The sequence below is a fragment of the Microcebus murinus genome, chromosome 17 (assembly GCF_040939455.1).
Source record: "Microcebus murinus isolate Inina chromosome 17, M.murinus_Inina_mat1.0, whole genome shotgun sequence".
Lineage (NCBI taxonomy): Eukaryota > Metazoa > Chordata > Mammalia > Primates > Cheirogaleidae > Microcebus > Microcebus murinus.
Genome location: NC_134120.1, coordinates 47,231,982 through 47,257,297, shown reverse-complemented (window position 1 = coordinate 47,257,297; position 25,316 = coordinate 47,231,982). Strand labels below are relative to the sequence as shown.

The window sequence follows — 25,316 nt, the reverse complement described above, 5'->3', positions numbered from 1 at the left end:
CAGATGTTTGGCATCACGACGACTCGATTTAAGTGCCTGCAGAACGTTTCACCGTGAAACGTAGTGAATATGGTTATCTCGCAAGTGCAGCTCGCTACAGACGCCAGCAGGACATGCCAACATGCAAACAGGACACAGCACAGGTAAGAAACCAACGTACTCTTCAGGTTTCCACCGACAGCAGTTTTATCCTTCCAAGTAGGTGCACAGGGACACTCTTTCAACCACAGCAGATACACAATAAACACCAAGAGTGGCGGCTTCATGTTCCCGCTGTTACTGCAAAGGAAAAATAAACCCACATCAAATGACTTCCATTAGGTTAGTGTCGGTCAGCATCAATTGAAAACACATGGTGCTCCAAAGCATTTTTGTGCCAATTTTTCTTTATGACTTTAGACAACTTATGCTAATGTGCCTGAGACATAAGGAAGCTTGAAATATAAGCTAAAAACAAACAAACAAACAAACCCGAGTCCCTATTAGTTTACATTCTTCTTGACAGTTAAATAAGGTCACCATCTGAAGTACTTGAAATTCAAGGCAATGGATAGTGTGCATGACAGCCCCATAGAGCCCAAACTGCATTTTATTTCCCCGCCAACAGTAAACATCTCTAAACACAGAATTAATTAGAATATGTTAGAGGGATTTTTTTTTCCTCCAAAATTCTTAGTCTTCAAGTGAGTTTTTACCTACAGTAATTCACCACTTATTTTTTTTTTATGAGAGCAGAAACAGCTTCACACATTTTTCTCATACTTCTTATAAAACTCATCACACTATATAGTGTACACGTTTTTCTTCTCAGATAAATTTGCTTCTAAGTTTAATGTGATATATATTAGTTTAAAATATTCCAGATACAAAGGTTTAAAGCTTTACAAAGAAAAGTTAAATAAATGAGAACAACTGTATACTTTAATCAAGTTAAATCTATAATATAAGTGGGATGATCCTAATTTTCCCCAAAGGGGATATTTATTTGCTTTATGTATATTTGCTATTTTTTAAAAACCAAAAATCTCCATTATTTAATCAACATTTAGAATGTCTTTCTAATACTATAATAAAATAACAACTGTACTAGTAGTTACATAGTTATCACATTTTACATAGACCATTTCAACTAACTTCCCTCTCTATTAATGCCCTACTTACCAAATGAAAGTTTTTAATACAGTATATTTACCACTAACTTTGCAATGTATCCCCCGTGAGGCTGCCACCAGCTTCTGGAAGAACCTTCACTTTTCTGTGCTTTAATTTTCATCCGTGTCAGGGATTTAGCCTTGTTCTATTAATTTGATGACACAGTTTCTAATCCTATTAACCCAACATTTTGAGATTAAGAGTATGGTCTACAATTTGTTAGGGTTTCAGAAAGAAACACTAGAGGGCAGGCTGTGTACATGATCAGGAACAATGACCTTGGGCTACCTTATTTTACACAAGCATGTTTTAAAGGGACTCATTAAAGTCTTAAAATTAAAAAAAAAAATTTTTTCCATTGAAGATATTCCATTAAGGTATCCCAAAAGTCATCATACAGAGGGAAAATGGGAAATTGTAGTTAAACATATCTTTGTTTACAAAATATTCACTACAAAATTTTACAAAATTACTTTGTAAAGACATTATTTTATAAAAAATTATTTTGTAAAATATTATTTTAAAAATTTTGTAAAAAAATTTTTTGTAAAATTTTGTAATGAATATTTTGTAAATAAAGGTATGTTTAGCTACAATTCCCATTTTCCCTATGTATGGTGACTTTTGAGGCACCCTGTATATATTTCTATGCAGACAAAATGAATCTTTTAGATTGGAAATACTATACACAACAATGTGAAAGTGAGTAAACTCTTAGACAAAACATTTTGAAGAGTATTTACATTAGTTGCTCAGCATTTTTGACTAATATGAAGTGATATAACTAAAGTAATAAAATCTAGCATACAAACAATGCAATAGGTATTTCAAGCCCATAACCATTTGTATTGGATTAGCTGAACTGAAAATGTCCCTAATGATTCATTTAAAAACAACTTAGAACACAGGTGGGGTCGGATGGGATGGCGCCTGCACTGCCTTGGTGTTCCCCATTGGCTCCAAAAACTAAAAAATAAATAAATAAATAAAAGCAACTTGAAGAGCTGTTAGTCACGATAGCCAGCTCTAGAATCAACAGTGATAGGTCTTTCTGGTTACTGAAGTTTTGAGATCATCCTGGTCCCTGTTCAGGAATCATCCAACCTTGACAATTCTGAACTGGTCCACCTGCCTTTCGGGGGCCCTTAGAAGTTGGTCCTTGTCCCTGGGCAACATGCAGTCTGGAGCGTCTCTCTGCTCCACTCGGGCACAGAAAGCAATTACAGGACACACACCCAAAGTCCAGCCCACACCCCGTTTCAGCTGTCTTCATTACTCTCTGTTTTAGTTGGAAACCTCTTAGCTGTGCTGGAAAACAGACCAGCTCAAAGCAAAACTTGAACTATTATTATTTTAAATAGCCTAATGTCGCTTTTGAGCAACTACAATCCACACTTTTAAACAGATGTCTCCTATCCTGTGAGATGCCTGGTTGGTCAGTGGAGGAAGCAGCATCTTGGGTGTTTTTCTCAAGAAGAGAAGAGCAGAGTTCTGGAAAAGTCAGTGATAAGAAATGGTCCAGCTTTACTCTGACTCCATGCACCCTTGCTCATTAGTGGACTGCTGCCCAAGTTGGGGTCTGTTTGAAGTCTTGGTTGCCATCTGGCACATTCATTTTCAACGCACCCAAATTTCTTTGAAAACAGAACCAGTATTTAGGAATTCCAGTAGTTCACCCTCTAGTAGCAGATTTTTTTCTTTAATCCATGTTCCTCCTTTAAGTGCGATTTCTGAGAACAGAACTTTATTGCTAACTAGTCGTAATTGTTTTTAAATTTCTTGAAGCTTCCAAAGGAGAGTTCTTCCTCTAATTACTTCATCTATTTTCACAGTGGCCGTTTTGTTCTTAAGAATAAGCAATACTTCACACAAATCTGGTCACTTCCACAATTATGACATCATTATGCTCAAGATTTAAGTGGGTGTTAAAATATTATAGATAGCTGGTTGGTAATTAGGGAGACCTAGAAGCAAGGACATCTTAATTAAGATGGCAAGGGCATGCATGTGGTATCAACTGAGAAATAGAGGAGTCAGACAGATGGACTTCAATATGTCAAGTTTATTGTTGCTAAGCTCAGGCCTGGACAGAGTGTCTTGGGTGTGTGACCATAACAGACTCACTAGTATGTCACCTCTGAGTTAGATTTGCCCACCCGGCCGCTGACATAGCCAGACAACGTCTAGGGTTCCCACTGGGCACTGCAGTCGTGCAACCCAAGAGTCCTGCATGTGATCTGTGGACAAGTTAGCTTTTGCTATCTTGCACCAGTAAGGTCACCAAGGGAGGTAAAGGTTGGTCCGAGTGCAGTTGTGTTTACAACTAATTGATCACAACCAGTTACAGATTCCTTTGTTCCTTCTCCACTCCCACCGCTTCACTTGACCAGAAAAAAGGAAAAAGAAAAAAAAATTAAAAAAAAAAAAGAAAGAAAGGTAGGGAAAGAGATCAAATCCCTATTGAGTTCTGCATAACTGAGATCCACAGACTAATAATGTGAATCAAATAATACTTCTGCTTTGTAGGGTGAGAAATGGAAGGGTGAGAGGCCAGGAGTGTTACGCTGGTGAAGTCCCTCCGCAGCAGCAAGAGGTAGTCCTCCTCCCCCAGCCCATGGGGGATAAAGTCGAGGAGGATGTGCATATGAGAGGCAAAATGAAAGACAAAGACATAAAGGTCTAAATAAATTATTCATGTAGATTATAATAGTAATTCATTTCATCAGACATTCCTTCTCTCCCTCCCTCCTTCCCTCCCTCCTTTCCTTCTGTCCTCCCTCCCTTCCTTTTCCCCCTTCCTCCCTCCCTACTTTTATTCCTTCTTTCCTTATCCTCACTCATTCAGCAATTCCTTTAACAAAGGAGATGAATTACAATTATAAGCAAAATTTCAGAAGTAGAGTGTAAATCCTCACTTAAAAATTGCCCCTTTTGCAGACAAAAGTTGGATAACTCACTCGCCAGAAAGGTCCAATGGCAGAGTAGAAAGATCACTGATTTAAGGGATCAAGTTCCAGCAAAATCCCTACCACACTGTCGTCTCATTGTCCTGTGTATTCAGACCTCAGTGTCCTCATCTAAAAATGAGAGTGTTGAAAGAAATAATCTCAATTGTAACACTCAGCTCTGAAGTTCTGTGATTATCATTCACTTATTCTCGCCAAGCTTCCAGATAGCTGGAGTGCACTGAGTTGAAGGGATCTGTAAAATGAGAAATTGCAGCTACCTTATCTCTGGGATAGAGCTGCTCAGCAGGTCAAACTGGTTCATACAAATGAAAATGTTTTATGGAGCCATAGAGTCCAATGCAGTTGGAAGGTAGACCAATAACCTCTTTAAAAAATTCAGACTAAACTAAAATTATTATTTTAGGCTCATATAACATAGGTAGCAAAAGTAGGCATTGAATCCAGACCTCAAAATCTTTCCTGAAAAAGATCAAAGTCTGAATACAATATGAGGAAATTAGATTCCACTTAACTTCATTGTGAAACCAGAATTTATCGGTTTAAATCAGCAACACACAAATTTAATTATTGATCAGGAAGTATATCAATATCAAATATATTCTAAATCTTCATTATAACCAGCATAGTGACCGTCCTGCTTCCAACAATTTTTGTTCTCAGAATAGTCTACAAATGTATGGGGGGGTGTCTATTATGTGTCACACAGTGAGGACACAGTGGTCTCTGCTGAGTGTTCATGCTGCCTTCCAACGGGAGGGAACTAGACAATACACAACTGAGTAAGTAAGTGAGAATGTATGGAAGAGTGAAAACTGTTATAGAGAAAGTTAAATGGGAGCAGTGTGCTAGCGAGTAACTTAGCAGGGGAGGGGTTTCTTTAGAATAGGTGGTGAAGAGAGCCCCCCCCCCCCCAGGAGAGGACTTCCAATATGGTCCCTGAAAGCAGAACTAGCTACGTAATTTGCAGGGCCCAGCACAAAATGAAAATGCAGGCCCAGTGTTTGAAAATTATTAAGAATTTCAAGATGGCAACGGCAGAGCCTTAAAGCAAACACAGAGCCCTCCTGAGCGAGGGGTGCAGGCAGCACGTGCGTGAAGCTGGCCCTGCCTGACAGACAAGGAGCCGCACCCCTCCCAGGATCCCGGGAAGAGCGTTCCTCGCAGACAGAAGATCAAGTACAAGGGCAGGAGCCAACCTGGCAAGTTTAAGGTGCAGAAAAGAGGCCAGTGTGGCAGAGTGCAGGGAGAGGAGGAGAAGCTCTATGTTAGGTGAAGAGACAGAAAAGCCAGGCTGCATAGGAGGGCAGGGTAAGAAGTTAGGATCATTTCTTTTAAAGTGAGATGGGATCAGCCTTGATCCCCTTTTCACTGCCTCTCACGCTCTTCGGATGATGTTACCCAGAGCCACGGACAGGCAGGGCCAGCCTTCTACTGGCTGTCTCTCTGTTGGCGAGACCCGCAGGGATTCCAGGTTCAGCGGCTCCTAATCCAGCTTTTTCTCTTCAAGCTCACCCTGCCATATCTCCCTGTCACCAGATCTAGACATTTGGGAGTCATCCCAGACTTCTATCTTCAATCCAGTGGCCAACGCAAGCTGACAGCCAGATGTGTTGCGTCTGGGCTGGTGCAACACACAGGCCCACGTGAGTCAGTAGCTTCAGCAGTGCTGAGCTTTGTTGTTGAGCAAGCGAAAGCATGTAGAAATCGGTAGATCAAACAAGTGGAATGATACATAATTAAAAATCAATTTTTTCTTTAAATTCTGGCTACATTATTATGACCCTGGCAAATGTGTTTTAATTCGGGTTTTGATCTCCATGACAACGGGATGGGTAAAATACCGTAAGCATTTGATGATAACTGTAGCCCATCCCAGTGCCCAATGGTGGGAGGAATCATACTCAGTTGTGTAGTAACAATTCAGTTTCATCTTCTGATCCATAATTGGCTAAGTAGTTGCAAGTCAAGCTAATGAAGAAAATACAAACAGGAGCATATAAATAATACCAGAATATATCACTTGACTTGTGAAATTTATCCTGAGAAAATCAGATTTTCTTTTCAGGTTGAGCATCCCTAATACAAAAATCTGAAATGCTCCAAAATCCAAAATCTTTTTTCCAAAACCTTATTTTTGGAGATAGAGTCTTACTCTGTCACCCTGGGTAGAATGCCATGGTGTCATGATAGGTCACTATAACCTCAAATTCCTGGGCTCAGGCAATCCTCCTGCTTCAGCCTCCCGAGTAGCTGGGACTACAGGTACACCATGACGCCTGGCTAATTTTTCTATTTTTAGTAGAGCCTGGGTCTCACTATTTCTCAGGCTGGTCTTGAACTCCTGAGCTTAAGCAGTCCTCCTGCCTCAGCCTACCACAGTGCTAGGATTATAGACTTAAACCACCACACCTGGCCTAAAATCCAAAATTTTTAGAGTGCTAACATGACACCATAAAGTGGAAAATCCCACACCTGACTGCATGTGACAGTCAAAATGCAGGCACACAACACACAGTTTATGCAGCATTCCTAAGGGACAAAAACCTTCCCAGCCTCCTTCAGCTGCAATATAACTTTTCTACACATGCCGGATATATATGTCATATTTTTTACTCTTAACTGCTTATGTGTGAATAAGTGTAAGAAAATGATTGCTTATTGATAGCATGTAAAATCAGAAATGATGGTGACGCCAAACAACCCCAGAGTGTTCACACGGGTGGCTAAGATAGTGACACTTTGCTTTCTGATGGTTCAATGTATATACAAACTTTGTTTCATGCACAAAATTACTAAATTACCTTCTTACTATGTATATAAAGGTATCTATGAAACATAAATGAATATCATGTTTAGTCTTGAGTCCCATCCCCAAGATATCTCATTATGTATATGCAAATATTCCAAAATCTGAAAAAAAAATCAGGAATCCAAAACACTTCTGGTCTCAAGCATTTCAGATAAGGGATACCAACCTATATCTGGAAAAAAAATTCTTCTGACTGTAGATTTTTGGAAGATGAGGACAACAGACCTAGATTATTATATTGGCCAAAGAAATTATATGCATATCTTGTAAGCAGATCAAGAGGCCTTATGAAAGCTCTTTGATCATTGCCAGATTTTTATCTAAAAGAAGGCAAGGGACTTGTTCAAGTTAACAGGGACAGATAACTCACCGTGATTGACAAAGCTTTAGTACTGGGCCACTTGGTAGCTAAAATGTCATGGAATTTTTTTTTATCAGAAATTTGAATTAATACAACTTTCTCATAGTTGGTGAAAGTGAATAATTGTTAAAACTATGTGTCTATATTAAAAATAAAACCAACAATAAAACACCTCCTGGATCCCCAAGATCAGATAATCCCTTGGTGATTTTTGCATCACCTACTTTGGCCTGTGCATTTGTTGGGGTCCCGGATAAAATAGAATCCATCTCCTATGGTTCAAATGAAGAGACGTTAAGGATGGGGCTTACTAGCTATGAGAGGGCAAGGGAAGGAATTGGTGATTCTGGAGCCCAGGGAGTGCCAGAGCCAGGACTCTAGGGGGACGCCAGGAAAGCAGCAAGCTGAGGCAACTCAGGGGTCAACCTCCCCAAGGCACAGGGGCAAGGGGCAGCCACAATCAGAATATCCAGCACAGCCTCACTCTGCTTTGGGCTGGCACCCATGCATGGGCTCCCAGACCTCACCAATGTTTTCTAGGTGAGGGGACTACAGGTCCTCATTCTGCACTGCGCAGCTGATAACCTACTCAGGTGCATGCAACACTTCAAGGACTGGGTATAGCTGTTGACCTGCTTTCTTTTGTCCTTACATCTAGTTATTTTCCACAGATGAAGGGGCAATTGGGTAAAGTGCACAAATGGTAAAAAAAAGTTTTAGGAGACCTATTAAAATGATTATGAATATGGCTGGGCATGGTGGCTCACGCCTGTAATCCTAGTGCTCTGGGAGGCCGAGGTGGACGGATGGCTCAAGGTCAGGAGTTCGAGACCAGGCTGAGCAAGAGTGAGACCCCGTCTCTACTATAAATAGAAAGAAATTATCTGGACAACTAAAAATATACAGAAAAAATTAGCTGGTATGGTGGCTCGTGCCTGCAGTCTCACCTACTCGGGAGGCTGAGGCAGGAAGATCGCTTGAGCCCAGGAGTCTGAGGTTGCTGTGAGCTAGGCTGGTGCCATAGCACTCTAGCCCGGGCAATGGAGTGGGACTCTGTATAAAAAAAAAATGATTATGAATAGTCTATTAATGTGGCAAAGTGGTGGGAACTGAAGGTGAACTGGCCTTACCATGGTGGGGGTTTCAAATGGGGGGAAGGCTAAAGAGAGATGCCCAAGAACATTCCTGCTCTAAATACTCTGGGAGCAATCATCTCTCATGTTAATTTATTTTTATTTGTGTGTGTGCATATTGTTTTATTTTTTATTATAATCTTTTTTTCTTTTCATCTCTAAACCTTTGATAAAATCTCTCTCATTTGAGAAAAGACTACATAAAAAGAAGGGCCAGTGGTTGGTCTGGAGTAAGCCACAGGGAGAAAGCCAGGGATGTGGATTCCTGTGGAGTTAACTGACGTTTCTGCTTCTTCTGACCAGGGCTGCGGTGAGGAAGCTGAGGTGGGAATGAGGGGTAGGAGGGGGGTGGCCAGAGTCTCAGAGCTGTGGGCCCGGGGACTTGGGAGAGAAGCGTCATGAAGACAGAACTCTGACTTGAGGAGAGGTTGGATCCCATGCTGTGCGTGGTGGTCTGGGGCCTCAGACACGGGTGGTCCTTAGGTTCCCTCAGAGAAAGGGTGTCTATATTGTACACTGTTTCCCATTTCATGCTATTTTCCCACCTAGAGTTGAGTCCCGTGGTGGGGAGTTAGAAGTCGGGCTGAGGACGCCCTGGGGACAGGGGAGATGGAGACTGTGGCCTTCCTTCTGGCCCTTCTGGGTCTGTACCATGGTGGTAGCACCATTCCAAGGCAGCATCCTGATCTAGGAGCATTCGGGAAGCAGTTCACAGAGGTGCCAAATACCAGCTGGGGAAGCAGACTATTCTTCCAATGATCCGTAGGTAAGGAATTGAATTATTCTTACTTGAATATTAAAGGACAGTGTGATCCTGGAAGGCAGAAAATCTAGGGGACATTTGGGTTCAGTTTAAATTCATTGAAACACAGAATAAGAAAGAAAATAAAAGGACAATATCCTGGGATTATTCTAAAGTATATGATGTAAAACACCATGCACGGGCAGCGGGTGGGGGTTGGAGGGGTAGGAACACCAAGCACATTTTCCTGATATGTGTCCTCTGTCATTTTCATTTTTGACACTTTCCATGACTGTGTAGAATGTTCTTTCTTCAAATTAAAACTCATTTATAAAAACTATGTGAGGGGCCAGTCGCGGTGGCTCACGCCTGTAATCCTAGCACTCTGGGAGGCCGAGGCGGGCGGATTGCTCGAGGTCAGGAGCTAGAAACCAGCCTGAGCAAGAGCCAGACCCCGTCTCTACTATAAATAGAAATAAATTAATTGGCCAACTAATATATATATATAGAAAAAATTAGCCAGGCATGGTGGTGCATGCCTGTAGTCCCAGCTACTCGGGAGGCTGAGGCAGGGGGATTGCTTGAGCCCAGGAGTTTGAGGTTGCTGTGAGCTAGGCTGACACCATGGCACTCACTCTAGCCTGGGCAACAAAGTGAGACTCTGTCTCAAAACAAACAAACAAACAACAACAAAAATAAACTATGTGAGGAATGCTGTGATATAATAGTGCTTAATAATAACACATTCCAAAATATGAGCTCAAGCAACTAATAAAACAGAATTTGTAAAACATCAATATTTTTAAAAAGCCAAAACAAAGATCACTCTAAATTTACTTAAATATTTCAAATGATTGTACTGAGAACTATTATCTTTATTCATGCTGTCAAGTTTCGCTTTAGATTTTAAGTTCATAGTTCACATATTAAATTATTGTTTTGTGTGTGTGTGCAATGAACAAAGTTGCTTAACACACTGACACAGCCTGACCTTGGCCTATCTCTCCGCACGATCTCCTGCTACTTCCTTCCGCACACTTTGTGCTGCAGATGCCCTAACTGCTAACCGTCGCATGACTGCACCATGGTTTATTTTCTCTCCATGCCCTACATTGCCCCTTCCAGGTCTTTCTCCTACTCGTGACTTATCCTTCAGTGTTCAGCTCAAGAAGCACTTCCTTCTCTCCATTCTCTGGGCACCATTAATCGCACCATTCTATTAATACTTGTGTATACTTCTATTATTGCACTTATCTTTTTTATTCCAATAGTTTGTTTTCTTGTTGAATCAGTTGGGGTCTGCGCAGGAAACAGAACGACACTCAGAGGAAATTACGAAAATAATTTTATAATATAAAGGGACTGTTTTCAGAAGTGGGCAGAATTGAGGAAATCAATTATCAGATACCAGAGCCCAACGAAATGCTGGAGCCTTGGAGAAGGAAATTTCGATTGCTGAGGGACAGCCAGAGCTGCCATGCCAAACTGATACCTCCCGCTGGCTGAACTCAATTGGCAGCCACAGAGCATGGAGTTCAGTGACACGGCTCACAGAGATCAAATCCTTGGGGCACAGAGCAGGGCAGGGAAAGGTGGAGAATAGATCTGGGGGAGAGGGTGGCAAACAGAGATCAGCTAGCACAAATGTTTATCTCTCTGCTAAATGGAATGTTCCTGAGGGCAAGACCATATCCCACTCATCCGTGTAGCCCCGGCACCTAGCACAGGGTTCGGCCCAGAGTAACATTCAATAAATCTTTGTGGAAGTGAACTACAATGTTAGGCATATACTACATTTAACTTAGTATTTGAGAGAAGACAGGCAGGCAGGTAAGCTGTTTATTATCTATCTTTGGCCTATTTTCATTCACGTTCATGCACAATTGTTTTGTGTGGTTCAAGGTATCCCTCTGGAGTACAGTTGCATAATTATAGTTCACATCAGCTTAGACCTCCTGGGTTTAAGCAATCCTCCTGCCTTAGCCTCTCAAGTAGCTAGAACTACAGGCACGCGCCACCATACTTGGCTAAATTTTTTTTTAAGAGATGGGGGTCTTACTATGTTGCCCAGGCTGGTCTTGAACTCCTGGGCTCAAGCAATCACCCTGTTTTAGCCTCCCAAAGCATTGGGATTACAGGCATGAGCCACTGTGCCCAGTGGCAATTGTTTTTATACATTTATTGATATATCTAATGTAGATGACAACAGCACAACCAGGACAGAATTAACTGAAAAGGTTAATTTCAATCATCCTGTCTTGCTGAGTTCAGGCTAATAGCTCCAGAAGCAACAGGAACCTGGAAATAAAAGTATCCATGTGGGGCTATCAGCATCAGACACAAAGCATGAGAACCACAAAATATTTCAATGAGTGATGCTTGTCTAGCAGTTGAACAACATTATCTCCAGATCCTGGCACACAGCAGGCAATTAATAAAAGCTCATTGACTGTCCAGAGTCAGGCAAGCCAGGCAGATTTTTTGAGGTATGAAGTAACTTGGTGACCAACTGTCCTGGTTTGCCTAGGACTGTCCTGATTTTAACACTGATAACCTCTCAGCCAGAGAAATACTGAGTCCCAGGTAAACTGGTCACTCCATGATTAGGGTCAATTTAAAAATGTAGATTTTGATTCTTTATGATATAGCCTTATTGAGTCATATTATCCGAAGATGATGAGGCTATTACAGCTCTTTGACAGTTATCCTGAGTTTTGTAAAACTTGAAACCTTTTCTAACTGGGATCTGGTAACTTCACTGATGAACCAATGAAGAAGTCCTAAGACAAACCCTTTGCTTCCAGTTTTCTCTTAATCTCAATCCTTATTTTGAGAAAAACTACTTAATCTAATTAGTTCCTTAGGTGTAAAATCAAAACGTACTCTAGCGTATTTCTAGAAATAACAAGCCTGTCTTTCCACTAATTTTCTCATGTTTCTGGATATAGTTTCAAATATATCCTTGCAGCCTTCTCCTCTGTAAACTCCAAGTCCCTCATTCTCATAATCTACAAGAGAAATATACAGACACAAGTATTGCACCACTGACCATTTTAAATCTCTGCCTATGTTAAGCAAGAAAATGGTTGGTAAGAACATAGACTTTTTGCAGTAAGTCTTATTCATCCAACTTTTGGCTGAACTATGGAAACTTGATATGCAATACAACTGGCTAGTTCTTGAATCAGATAAACTCCTTTTACAGCAAGAAACATCATATAGAGACTGATTTATGTATTCTTTAAGTAAGTCCAGGAAATATTTAGCCAGTACATAGTATTTATAATTAATGAGAGATTCTAGGAAACAAACTGACAAATGGATTCCTTGATTCTTGTTAGGAAAGGTTAATGCTACTGAAGAAAATAAAAAATAAAATCCTTCTGCTGAGTTCAGTGACAACGTGCAAATGATAATCCACCAAATAACAGTTTATGTTGAAAAAGGATCAACTAGCCTCCCAAATTAAGATTTGTCTATGTGATATGATATTAAGAGGAATAATTTAGTTAATAGTTACGATTAAAATCATTATGTATTTTAAGTTTATGGTAGTCACTGATATTTTTGACGATAAAAATAAATTTGGGTGATAAAAATACATGATTAAAATAAATCATTTGGCCATTTTTTTTGAGATGGGAGCTTGCTATATTGTCCAGCCTGGCCTAGAACCCCTGGGCTTACTTAAGCTATCCTCCCACCTCAGCTTCCCAAGTAGCTGGGACTATAGACACATGCCGCCTCACCCAGCTCATTTTAATCATTTGAAAATCAACTATTTCTAAAATTTAAAAAATTACCTAAACATTTTAAATCACCATCACCTGAAAAAAACTACTAATAATGAGAGCTATCTTTATTGAGCACCTTATACTGTATCAGGTACCATGTTAGACATTTTACATAGAACCTCAGTTAATCCTTTCAGCCCTATAATATTAGCATTACCAGCCCTATTTTATAGGTAAATAAAAACAAGGATCAGAGATGTTAAGTAATTTACCTTATATCACAAAGCTGTTAGAAATCCAGAATTCTATCTAATCCAAGTCTCTTTATTCTTTCTACTATATCACATAATTACCTTAAAAGCAAAAACACTTAAAGACCTGTAAAAATATTATTCTGGCAACTATATTAGTTTGCCTCTTTCTATGTAATTTCACTGTATTTTGTTAATTAAAAGTGAAGTTAAATAAGAAACTTTATGTAGCATTATAAAATCTATAATCATGCTTTTTGTGTGTTGTAGAGGTGTTTGAACTGTTAGTGCTTGTTGAATGGTACTTGCTAATCATTGTACTCATTTTGCTAATCTGCTCATATATTTCAATTTCTAAAAAAGTTGCCAAAAGCTGTTAAAAGAGAACAGTGGACATATTTTTAAAGTTTAGTAAATCAGAACAACATGGGCACATAATAAAGATTAATTTGGAATCATTTACATATATGGCATTCTGGGGGGAAAAAAGGAGGTGCTTTTTTTTTTTTAAGTGCAAAAGAAGGAATGCAACCTATTTCTTGCAAGGGCATATGAGCGGATCTTGTAATTCTCACACATGGCTTTGTTTTCAAATTCTTGAAAGTGCAGAAATTCTTTTAATTTAAAGGTGAGCCCATGGAAAATCTGGACCAGCTGTAGAAAGCCATCCAAGAACTCAGTGCCACAGCCACTTTTTCAGCTGTGACACCACCCTAGGGTGATCTGACCCTGTGCTCACCACTGTTCCAAATTATCAAACAGAATGGGACGTCTGTACCCACTGCCACAAGCAAGATGCCTCCATGGAATTAATTGTTTCATTAGCTGATACTGCCTAAAGGACGTTGAGTATAAAAAGGAACTCAGACAACCTTTAGACTCAAGAGAGGCTCTAGGCTGTCCGAGAAAGGAAGACTCGGCAAGTGTCTAAGCTCAGTTCACTGGATAGTAAGACTTAGGAAACAGCCATGCCTCATGTACTATTTGAGGGACCTGGAAAAACAGATCATCATGACTTTCTTCAAGGTCACACAAAGTTTAAGTGATTTTTACTATCCCACATTCCAACGTGTCCTTTTCTATGGATTCATGTCCCATGGTAGTTCATCATTCTATATTTATGGCATTTTTATTAGGTAACAGCGTCTCATCTCTTCTTGGTAATTGAGCCGCATATTTTTAGAAACTTCCCCACCCTTCACTGTCAGGACTGAGGGGTTGCATCAGTGTAGAGTTTGAAAATCCTGTCCTTGCACGAGACAAGGAAAAATGGCTTTATTAGGATTTCTGTTTTTGATATCCAAAGAAAAGTTCCAGGGAGAGAAAAACAGATAACAGTATCATGGCGTCCAGTGGAGAGATCTGTGTGTTAAAAATAGGCTAAGCTAGAGTAATCGGCTTAACATAGCCGTGAATAGCATACGCAGCTTTTCACCCCATTAACCTGGGCTAACCGGGATCCAGCAGGACGAGGAAAGAAATCAAGGGGCTCACCACGGTGCCTGTGAATGTTGAATTTATCGAGTTGGGCTGAGAATTCCATGAACTTCCCGAGCATTGATACTTGGATGTCAGAGTGATTCTTTTTTGGCTTAGTTTTTGCCAGTGGTTCAGTAGGGATGGCTTGTCTCCCTGCCTCTACCTCCTCCTCCTGGCTGTTTAGAAAAAGAGAAGAAATGAATTGAAATAGCCCGGGAGAGCTTTCTCCCTTCATCCGCCATCACGCTGCATGCATTTGACTCTCTCGCCATGTCTTCTCACAAAACTTTCAGAACCAAGTGGTTTCTGGCCAACAAACAGAAGTAAAACCGTCCCATTCCCCAATGGATTCGTATGAAAACTGGCAATAAAATCAGGTACAATTCCAAGAGGAGACATTGGAGAAGAACCAAGCTGGGTCTATAAGGAATTGTACATGATATAATGGCACACATGTTTATGCTGTATCAAGATCGCTATCATCTTACCATATCAAGTTGGAAATCTCACTGTTATCCAGACAGACACATTTCATTGGGAAAAGTGATTTTTCTCTTTGTTTATATGCTCTGTACTAATAAGCTGGTTCAGTAATAAATATATGAGACCTTTTGTTTAAAAAAAAAAAAAGAAAGAAATAGCCCAGGAGAGTGCCTGAGTTTTGCTGGCTGTCTCTGAAGCTGCCAATGGTATTTCCACTCTCCCTGGCAAGAACAGGGAGTGACACTGTTCTGCCCACGCCGGAGAGGCCGGGCGTGAGGAGCGTGCCCTGCCTGCCGGACAGCGGTGTTCTCTGGCTCTCCGGAGAAACGGCCCACGGTGGTGAGGGCAAATCTCCGTTTCCTGAAGGATGTTGTCCCCCACCTGTCATTCATTAGATGCACTCAAGTGCTGCCCCCTGGAGGCGTCTATGCCACCTGCTGGAAGTCAGAGCCAATAACTGGGTGTTAGCAACACCCAGGTTGGGAAACCCAATTCAGGGTGAGGTCCCAGCAGGTGACAGAGTGGCCAGGACCTGCGGACAACCTGCGCTGTCGTGATCTGAAGTGCGCAGAGGCCCTCCCGCTTCACCTACATGTTGATGGTTGTCAGGAAGGAATGTGAACTCACCGTGGAAAGAACATCCGGTTTTTTCAAAAGAAGCCAGAAATATGGTTGCTTATATGAAATTCCTGATTTTTCAAACTTGCCCACCTAACTCACTTAACAAATAAATACAAGCAAAAACACATTGCTATGGCAGGACAGCAGGTAATATATACAACGACTTGTGCACATTAGATAAAGCAAGAGGGGAAAAAAAGCAGTTGGTGTCTATGTGCTAAGTAAAAGGTATGTCCCAGCAGTTGTTCCCCGTGCCTGGCGCTGGGCTTAACGCTTGGGCTGTGGCTGGATTTCAGCCTCCACCTACCGGCTGCCCGGCCCTTAGCATGTGCTGTGACGGAGCCCCAAGTGCATCTGTACGTGCCAGATTCTTTTTTAAAAATTATTATGGGCACTTAATGGTTGTATATATTTATAAGACACATGTGATGCTTTGATATAGACATACAATACGAATTAATCAAATCAGGGTAATTGTACACACCAGATTCTGGTCCTGGGCCACAGGTTTATAAACTCTGGATGATGGAAGAGGCAGCTAGACAGCAGGAAGCCAGTACAAATTGCAAGTCTACCCTCGCTAAGGGGCCATAAAATTTTTAAATATTTTCCCCCTGCTGGGTTGTGAACCTCCTCTCCAGTAGTCCTGGATGGTAGATGTTGGATTAGCAGGCATGTTTATTTTAGGCAATATTTTTCTGAGATTATTGTACTCTGCATATGAGAAGGATGTATTTGTTTATCTGCTTTGTCTTTTTTTTTGGTTCACTTTACCTATTATTATTTTTAATATCTTCCCTTTATCGACCTGCTATGGGTTGGATTACTTTATATAAATTATTTCTAATTCTGACAACATCCTGACAAGGTAATATAATTCCTCCTATTTCACAGATGAAGACACTGAGGCTCAAAGAAGTCGTTTTTCCCAAGACCAGCCAGGTTTAAGTGTGTGCAGCCTTAAACCCAGGTCTGTGTCACGAGGAAGCTGATGACTTTGTTACTTCTGCTTGAGGTGGCAAAGTCTGTGTCTTTTCTCCATAATGTCACCCAATGAAGGTGGCAGTTCTCTTACAGCAAATAATGCATGTGTGTAGTATATAACTTTGAAAATAACATCACCAGATGCACACATCAAGTGAATGTGGTTCCTTCAAAATACTGGGTAGCTTCGGTGAATAGAGACTTCTTCCAACAATGCTGTTGCCAGCCACCTCCTTTCTGGTACTTCGCTTTTGGAAGTGCCTTCAAAGTCAGTTTACAAACCATTCAAAGAAATTAAGCTCATCATTTAGGTGGCATTTCCTGTTTTAAACCACAAATGACAGTACCCAACTTTTCCAGACACTATCAGATTTGACTACAAACAACATGAAGCTATTTCAAAAAATTAAATCCAGTCTCAATGGAGAAAGATTTGCCTCTTGAGACTGTTCAGAAGAATGTACTGGAAGTTTTCAGGTTGTCTCCAAAAGAAGACTTCCAAAAATGTTCCAAGACCAGCAGCAGCACTGATTAAGTGCATGACCTTTGAAGGGATATTTATTGAACCAGAGGGGTCTAACAAGTTGGTTAAGTAAAGAATTAGGGTAGTGTTTTTTTGTTTTTTGGTTTTTTTTTTTTAGACAGACTGTCACTCTGCTGCTGGAGCTAGAGCCCAGTGGCATCATCACAGTTCACTGCAACCTCAGACCGTGGGCTCAACAGATCCTCCTGTCTCCGCCTCCTGAGTAGCTGGGACTACAAGCCTGCATCACCATGCCCAGCTAATTTTTTCTATTTTTTGTAGAGACAGGAGTCTCACTCTAGCTCAGGCTGGTCTTGAATTCCTGGCCTCAAGCGATCCTCCTGCCTTGGCCTCCCAAAGTGCTAGTAGTACAGGCATGAGCCACCTCGCTCAGCTCAGTATATTGGTTTTGAGCCTGGACCCTGGAGCCAGACAGACCAGGTTCAAATCCTTCCTTTAGCAATCACTAGGTTTGTGACCTTGCACAAATTACTTAATTTACACATGCATCAGTTTCCCCTCTTGTAAAATGGAGATAATAGAATGTGTAGAAGCTCCTAGACAGTGCATGGTATGGCAGAGTAAGTGCTATTGTTAAAATCACATACGTTACTTCATAGTATCACCTTGAATTATAGATCTATCAGGCAAGAAACCTAACAAGGCATACTCATTTCCTATAGGAAGCCATCATCAACTGTAGTAATAAAATGTTCTTATGTAGAAAAGTAATTTAGGGTGGTTGTTAACATCAAAATGAAATCTGGGTGTAAAGACTCTTTGTCTAAATACATTCCATTTCATTTTGCATCCTTAGAAACCCATATTGAAGTAGAGTTGCCTGGTATGACATCACAACATTAGTGCCTGAAATACCTGTGGCATTTTGGCAAAATATTCACCTAATCCATGCCTCTGCACCCTTAATGCTGGGAACATAATCCTTATGCAGCACAGTCCATTATGTTGTTGTTGTTATTGTTGTTGTTATTGAGAGAGTCATACTCTGTTGCCCTGAGTAGAATGCAGAGTCATCATGATAGCTCACTGCAACTTCCAACTCCTGGACTCAAGTGATCCTTCTACCTCAGCCTCCTGAGTAGCTGGGACTACAGGCATGCACTGCAACACCAACCTGATTTTTTTTTCTTTTTGGTAGAGACAGGCTCTCACTCTTATTCAGGCTGGTTTTGAATTCCTGAGCTCAAACAATCCTGCTTCAGCCTCCCAGAGTGCTAGGATTATAGGCGTGAGCCATCATGCCCAGCCAGCACAGTCCATCTTTGGGCAAGTTTGGTTGTTGAAAAGTCTTCCTGATACTAAGCTGAAATCTTGTTCCCTTACCCTCTTTCATAGAAACCGCTTGGAGGTCCTATGCAACTGGCCCTATGGAACAGGTCCTATTTCTCTGGAGTTCATATGCCTCCAGAGTATTTTCTTTTCTGGAGAAACAGCCTTAGTTTCTTTAAACCATTTCTTTTCAGATATGGTTTTGTATCCTTTCACCATATTTATCCTACTGCTCTCAAGAGACCTTGATTGAGATCAGATCCAATTCCTTTCAGATGTTAATACCCAGAGGTGAGCACATTCCTCCAGATTATAGAGACAGGCCTCCCTCCTCATTCAGTGAATTGCACTTTTATGAATGTAGCCTAGAAGCACATTTATTTTTTATTTAATTTGAGTTTTTATTTTGATAGCACATTGCACATTTACAAAAGTGACAAAAGGAAATAAATATTAGCCCAAAATCCTATATCCGGTGAATTTCAAGAATAAAAAGGGGAAATGAAAACAGTATCAGGCCGGGCGCGGTGGCTCACGCCTGTAATCCTAGCTCTCTGGGAGGCCGAGGTGGGTGGATTGCTCAAGGTCAGGAGTTCAAAACCAGCCTGAGCAAGAGCGAGACCCGTCTCTACTATAAATAGAAAGAAATTAATTGGCCAACTGATATATATATATAAAAAATTAGCCGGGCATGGTGGCGCATGCCTGTAGTCCCAGCTACTCGGGAGGCTGAGACAGAAGGATTGCTTGAGCCCAGGAGTTTGAGGTTGCTGTGAGCTAGGCTGACGCCATGGCACTCACTCTAGCCTGGACAACAAAGCGAGACTCTGTTTCAAAAAAAAAAAAAAAAAAAACAGTATCAGAGGAAAGAAAACTAAGAGAATTTGTCACTAGCATATCTGCCCTAAAAGAATGGTAAGAGAAGTTCTCCAAACAAAAATAAAATGATAAAAGAAGGAACTATGGTACATTATGAAGGAAGAAATAACTTGGTAGGCAAAAATATGGGTAAATACAAGTTTTCCTTCTTCTTTTGAGTTTTCTAAATTATTTTATGGATAAAGCAAAAATTATAACACTTATCTGGTTTTAAATTTATGCAGAAGAAATATTTAAGACAATATTATAAATGGTGTAAAGGAATGTAAAGGGAAGGAAGGTTTCTATATTTCACGTGACCTGGTAAAATGATGACACCAAAGTACCGTGTAAGTTAGATATATATAGTGAAGCACTTAGAGCAACCACTAAAAAAGCTACACAAAGAAATACACTTGAAAACACTATAGAGAAATAAAATTGGAATGCTAAAAAGTGTTCATGTAGCCAATATAAACACAGGAAAAAGAAAACAGAGAAATGAAAAATGGAGAGAACAAAGAGAAAGCAAAAAATAAAATACCAGATTTAAGCCCTTACATCTCAATATTTACATTAAGGACACCAATTGAAAGACTGAGATTGACAGAGTGAATTAAAAATATGACCTACCACATAGTGTCTACAAGAAAAACACTCCAAATATAATGATATAGACGAGGCGCTTAGGGAGGATCACAGCTTACTGGGAGCAGAAGCCCAGGAGGAGAAACTTGTAGCTGAAGCCAGTGTCAATAAAACACTTTAAACTATAATTGACAAATTTTTAAAAGCTCAGTGTGGACTAGCTTGAGAGTTACAAGAAATCCAGGGAACCTGGTGTGGGAGGCCCTCATACTTTGATGAGTTTTAACTTCAAGAACCCCACCTGATTCTCAGGGTGAAGACAAAAAAAAAAAAAATTCTCCCGTGCTTCCAATAGAGGAAGGGAAAAAGAGCCATTTTTAAATACTCCCAAAGCTCTCTGTTCTTCTTAACAAGGCCTGACCACAGGGAAACCATTTTACCAGTGCTCAATAGACTGGGGTTTTACCAAAGCCTGGTCAACCTGGGCAAATGGATACACTCAACTCCAGGCTGCTCTACGTGGGGAAAGGGAAAGCGAAGCATCCAACTCACACTCACTAAAAGACTGAGATTTAATTAAGGGACTATCGAATACATACTCCCATCCCCCCACTTTCCGCACTGCATCAAAAGGGCTCCTGTATAATTGCAGCTAAAAGAAAGGCAAGCGTGGCATCCTATTTAAGGAAACTCTAAAAACCCAAATATAACAGGGGAGAGAAAAACAAGGACACTAGAGGAAAGTTAACCTCTGACACCAGAGCTACAGTAAACAGTAATCACAGCCTAAGTGCAAGCCAGATTAATATAAATCCTCATATTAAAGGCCTCTTTACCTCAGTTACTTTTATCTGATACATCATGTCTGGCTTTCAACAAAAAATTATAAGACATATTAAAAGACAAAAACACAGTCTGAGGAGATGAATCAAGCATAGAACCAGACTCAGATAATGACAGAGGTTTTGGAATTATCAGGCCAGGAAGTTAAAATAACTGATTAATATGCCAAGGGCTGTCATGGAAAAAGTGGACAACATGAAAGAACAGATGTGCATGTAAGCAAAGATGGAGAAAATTAAAAGGAAATACTTGGCAATAAAAAAACACTGGGCCGGGCGCTGTGGTTCACGCCTGTAATCCCAGCACTTTGGGAGGCCGAGGCAGGTGGATCGCTTGAGGTCAGGAGTTCGAGACCAGCCTGAGCAAGAGCGAGACCCCGTCTCTACCAAAAATAGAAAGAAGTTAATTGGACAGCTAGAAATATACACAAAAAATTAGTGGGGCATGGTGGTGCATGCCTGTAGTCCCTGCTACTTGGGAGGCTGAGACAGAAGGATCACTTGAGCCCGGGAGTTTAAAGTTGCTGTGAGCCATGGCACTCTAGCCCGGGCAACAAAGTGAGACTCTGTCTCAATAATAAATGAAATTAAATTAATAAAATAATAAAAAATAAAATAAATAATAAAATAAAATATAAAATAAATAATAAAATAAAAAACACTGTAACAGTGGCGGGAAGTAGCGCGGCCCAAAATGGTGGCCAGCTGCTTCCGGCGCTTTCTTAAGCTCTGTGAGGAATGGCCGGCGGACGAGACAGAACGGAGCCGGGACTTGGGCACATACCTGCAGCAGCAGGTAGCGCAGGCCTTTCAGGAGGGAGAGAACACCCAGGTTGCAGAGCCTGAAGACTGTGACCAGACGTGTGAGAGCCTAGCGAGAGTCCATCCAAACTCCTACAAACACGAGTACCCTCGCCCCAGAGACACCGCCTTCAGTGGCCTGTCCGCGGAAGCGTACCAGCCGACCCTGTCCCCAGACTCCTTGGCTGACTTTAAGGAGATGAATAAAGGCCTGTGGAAGAAACTGCAGGAGAAGTTTGCCGCCAACGACCCTGAGGACAAGCACAAGGCCTGGACTCGGTCCTTATCGCGCCCACGTACCTAAGCGTGGAGTCTCGTCTCGCATGTTGCCATCGTCAATAAAACTGCCCTGATTTTCCCCTGGGGAAAAATAAACAAAAAACTCTAACAGAATTAAGAATACCTTTGATGGGATCGTTAATAGACGAATGCAGCCAGAGGAAGAATCAATGACCTTGAAGATATGTCAATAGAAATTTCCAAAACTGGGCGGGGCGCGGTGGCTCACGCCTGTAATTTTAGCACTCTGGGAGGCTGAGGTGGGCGGATCGCTCAAGGTCAGGGGTTCAAAACCAGCCTGACCAAGAGGGCGACCCCGTCTCTACTAAAAATAGAAGAAATTAATTTGAAGACTAAAAATATACAGAAAAAATTAGCTGGGCATGATGGTGCATGCCTGTAGTCCCAGCTACTCGGGAGGCTGAGGCAGGAGGATTGCTTGAGCCCAGGAGTTTGAGGTTGCTGTGAGCTAGGCTGACGCCACAGCACTCTAGTCTGGGCAAGAGAATGAGACTCTGTCTCAAATAAAAAGAAAAGAAAAAGAAAAATTTCCAAATTTCCAAAACTAAATGCAAAGAGAAGAATGAAGAAGAATGAAAGAATGAAAAAGAACAGAATGTGCAAGAACTGTGGAACAATTACAAAAGTTGTAACATATGTGTGAGGGGAATACCAGAGGGAGAAGAAAAAGACAAAGGAACATAAAAAATGGGCAAAGGACATGAACAAACATTCTCAAAAGATGATATATAAATGGCCAACAGGTATGTGAAAAAATACTGACATCACTAATTATCAGGAAAATGCAAATCACAACCACAGTCAGATATGATTTCCCCCAGTTAGAAGGGCTATTACTGAAAGGCAAAAAAATAACAATGTTGGCAATGATAAGGAGGAAAGAAAACCCTTATACATTGTTGGTGGGAATGTAAATTAGTATAGCCGCTGTGGAAAACAGTATGGCAATTTCTCAAAAAGCTAGAATAGAATCACCATATAATCCAGCAATTCCACTACTGGATGTTTATTCAAAGGAAAGGAAATCAGTGTATCAAGGGGAGATACGTGAACCCCCATGTTTACTGCAGCACTATTCACAATAACAGATGCAGAATCAATCTATGTCCATCAACAGGTGAATAGATAAAGAGAATGTGGTACATATACACAATGGAATACTATTCAGCCATAAAAAAGAATGAAATCATGCCATTTGCAGCAACAGGGATGGAAGTGAAAGTCATTATGTTAAGTGAAATAAGCCAAACACAGAAAGACAAATATTGCAAGTTTCACTCCTATGTGGGAGATGAAAAAGTTGATCTTATTAAGGTAGAGAGTAGAATGATATATATACCAGAGGCTGGGAAGGGTGTGTGGGTGGGGGAGGGATGAAGAGAGATAGGTTAATGGGTGCAAACATACAGTTAAATAGAAGGAATAAGTTCTAATGTTTGATAGCTGAGTAGGGTGACTATAGTTAACGGTGACATATATTTCAAAATACCTAGAAGAGAGGACTTGAAATGTTCCCGACACGTAGAAATGACAAACACTTGAGGAGATGGATATACTAAATACCCTGACTTGATCATTACACATCGTATACATGTAACAAAATATCACATCGTACCCCATAAATATGCACAAATATTATATATCAATAAAAAAGTTGGCACAATACAAAAAAGAAAAAGGAACAGAAGAAATAGTTGAAGTAATAATGGCTGAGAATTTTCCCAAATTAATAACAGACACATACCACAGATACAGGAAGCTTAGACAACACCCGGCAGAATAAATACCCAAAAATCTCCACATAGTTGTATCATATTCAAGCTGTAGAAAATCAAGACAAAGAGAAATTCTTGAAGGAAGCCAGAGGTGTGAAAACACCTTACCTGTAAAGAGACAAGGATGAGAATCACATTGGATTTCTCTTCAGAAACCATGCAAGCAAGAAGAAAGTGGAGTGAAATATTTAAAGTGTTGAAAGAAAAAACACTAACCTAGGAGTCTGTATCCAACAAAATTATCCTTCAAAAGTGAAAAAGAGGCCGGGCGCTGTGGCTCACGCCTGTAATCCTAGCTCTTGGGAGGCCGAGGCGGGCGGATTGCTCAAGGTCAGGAGTTCAAAACCAGCCTGAGCAAGAGCGAGACCCCGTCTCTACTATAAATAGAAAGAAATTAATTGGCTAACTGATATATATATATAAAAAAAAAAAAAATTAGCCGGGCATGGTGGCGCATGCCTGTAGTCCCAGCTACTCGGGAGGCTGAGGCAGGAGGATCGCTTGAGCCCAGGAGTTTGAGGTTGCTGTGAGCTAGGACGCCACGGCACTCACTCTAGCCTGGACAACAAAGTGAGACTCTGTCTCAAAAAAAAAAAAAAAAAAAAGTGAAAAAGAAAGAAAGACTTTCTCCGACCAGCAAAAATGAGGGAATTTCCTGCCTTGCAAGACATGTTAAAAGAAATTCTTCAAGAGAGAAGGAAAATTATATTAATATATGTCAAAAACTCAGATCTACCTACAGAATAGCATTAGAGATGGAATAAAAGTAAAATCAGGCCGGGCGTGGTGGCTCACGCCTGTAATCCTAGCACTCTGGGAGGCCAAGGCGGGCGGATTGCTCAAGGTCAGGAGTTCGGAAACCAGCCTGAGCAAGAGCAAGATCTCGTCTCTACTATAAATAAAAAAGAAATTAATTGGCCAACTAATATACATAGAAAAAAAATTAGCCGGGCATGGTGGTGCATGCCTGTAGTCCCAGCTACTAGGGAGGCTGAGGCAGGAGGATCACTTGAGCCCAGGAGTTTGAGGTTGCTGTGAGCTAGGCTGACGCCACGGCACTCACTCTAGCCTGGCAACAAAGTGAGACTCTGTCTCAAAAAAAAAAAAAAAAAAAAAAGTAAAATCAAATCTTTTATTTTTTCTTAATTGTAATTGCTCTAATAGATAATAGTTTGTTCAAAATAATAATAGCAACAATGTATTCAGTGGTTATGGCCACCCTCACGTGGACACAATAGGCACATGAATGGAGTAGTCATGGTGGCAGAGACCAAGGCTGTGCATGAGCCCAACAGCAGGGGCTTTTATTCACCAAGGACGATGAATGCAGAACAATACGTCCCTCAGGGAGACCAACTGGCCTCTTATTGTCCAGTGGTCTTCACTGGATCCCTTCCAACCTGGAAAGAGCAGTGACTCATCTTGACTGAACGTGACACTTATTGCAGTCACAGGCTTGCCTTTTCTGCTTGCAGAGCTTCAGCTGGCACCGTATCTGAGTATTTATTCTATTGACACGAGATCTAACATAACATCGCATTGGACCACAGGACCCACTTTGCAGGAAAGTGTAAAGTATGCAGCACTTCACATGGGCGTACAAGCATGAAATCCACTGATC

At 40.9% G+C, this 25,316-nt stretch overlaps 1 protein-coding gene, 1 long non-coding RNA gene and 2 pseudogenes across 4 annotated transcripts in view; 3 read left to right on the top strand and 1 right to left on the bottom strand.

Annotated features, from left to right (window-relative positions):
• The window catches only part of CLUL1 (clusterin like 1), a 28,684-nt gene extending 27,410 nt beyond the window's left edge, over positions 1–1,274 (bottom strand). Inside the window, exons 1-2 of one of the 3 annotated variants that reach the window (XM_075993767.1) lie at positions 1,200–1,274; positions 161–279 (exon numbers count right to left, since the gene is read on the bottom strand). In XM_075993767.1, coding sequence (XP_075849882.1) covers positions 161–279; positions 1,200–1,273 — 193 coding nt within the window. In that variant the 5' untranslated portion in view covers position 1,274. Of the gene's footprint in view, positions 1–160; positions 280–1,161 lie in introns of all 3 variants that reach the window. The other 2 variants (XM_075993769.1, XM_012746247.3) reach the window with 2 other exon arrangements.
• Positions 1–24,254, top strand: part of LOC142861627 (uncharacterized) — a 355,037-nt gene extending 330,783 nt beyond the window's left edge. The window contains exon 3 of the long non-coding RNA XR_012912851.1: positions 24,216–24,254. This is a non-coding gene — a long non-coding RNA (uncharacterized LOC142861627). The remainder of the gene's footprint in view (positions 1–24,215) is intronic.
• Positions 14,901–15,268, top strand: LOC105861013 (large ribosomal subunit protein eL39-like; annotated as a pseudogene).
• On the top strand, positions 21,514–21,924 carry LOC142861626 (ubiquinol-cytochrome c reductase complex assembly factor 2 pseudogene; annotated as a pseudogene).
• Positions 24,255–25,316: the final 1,062 nt, after the last annotated feature.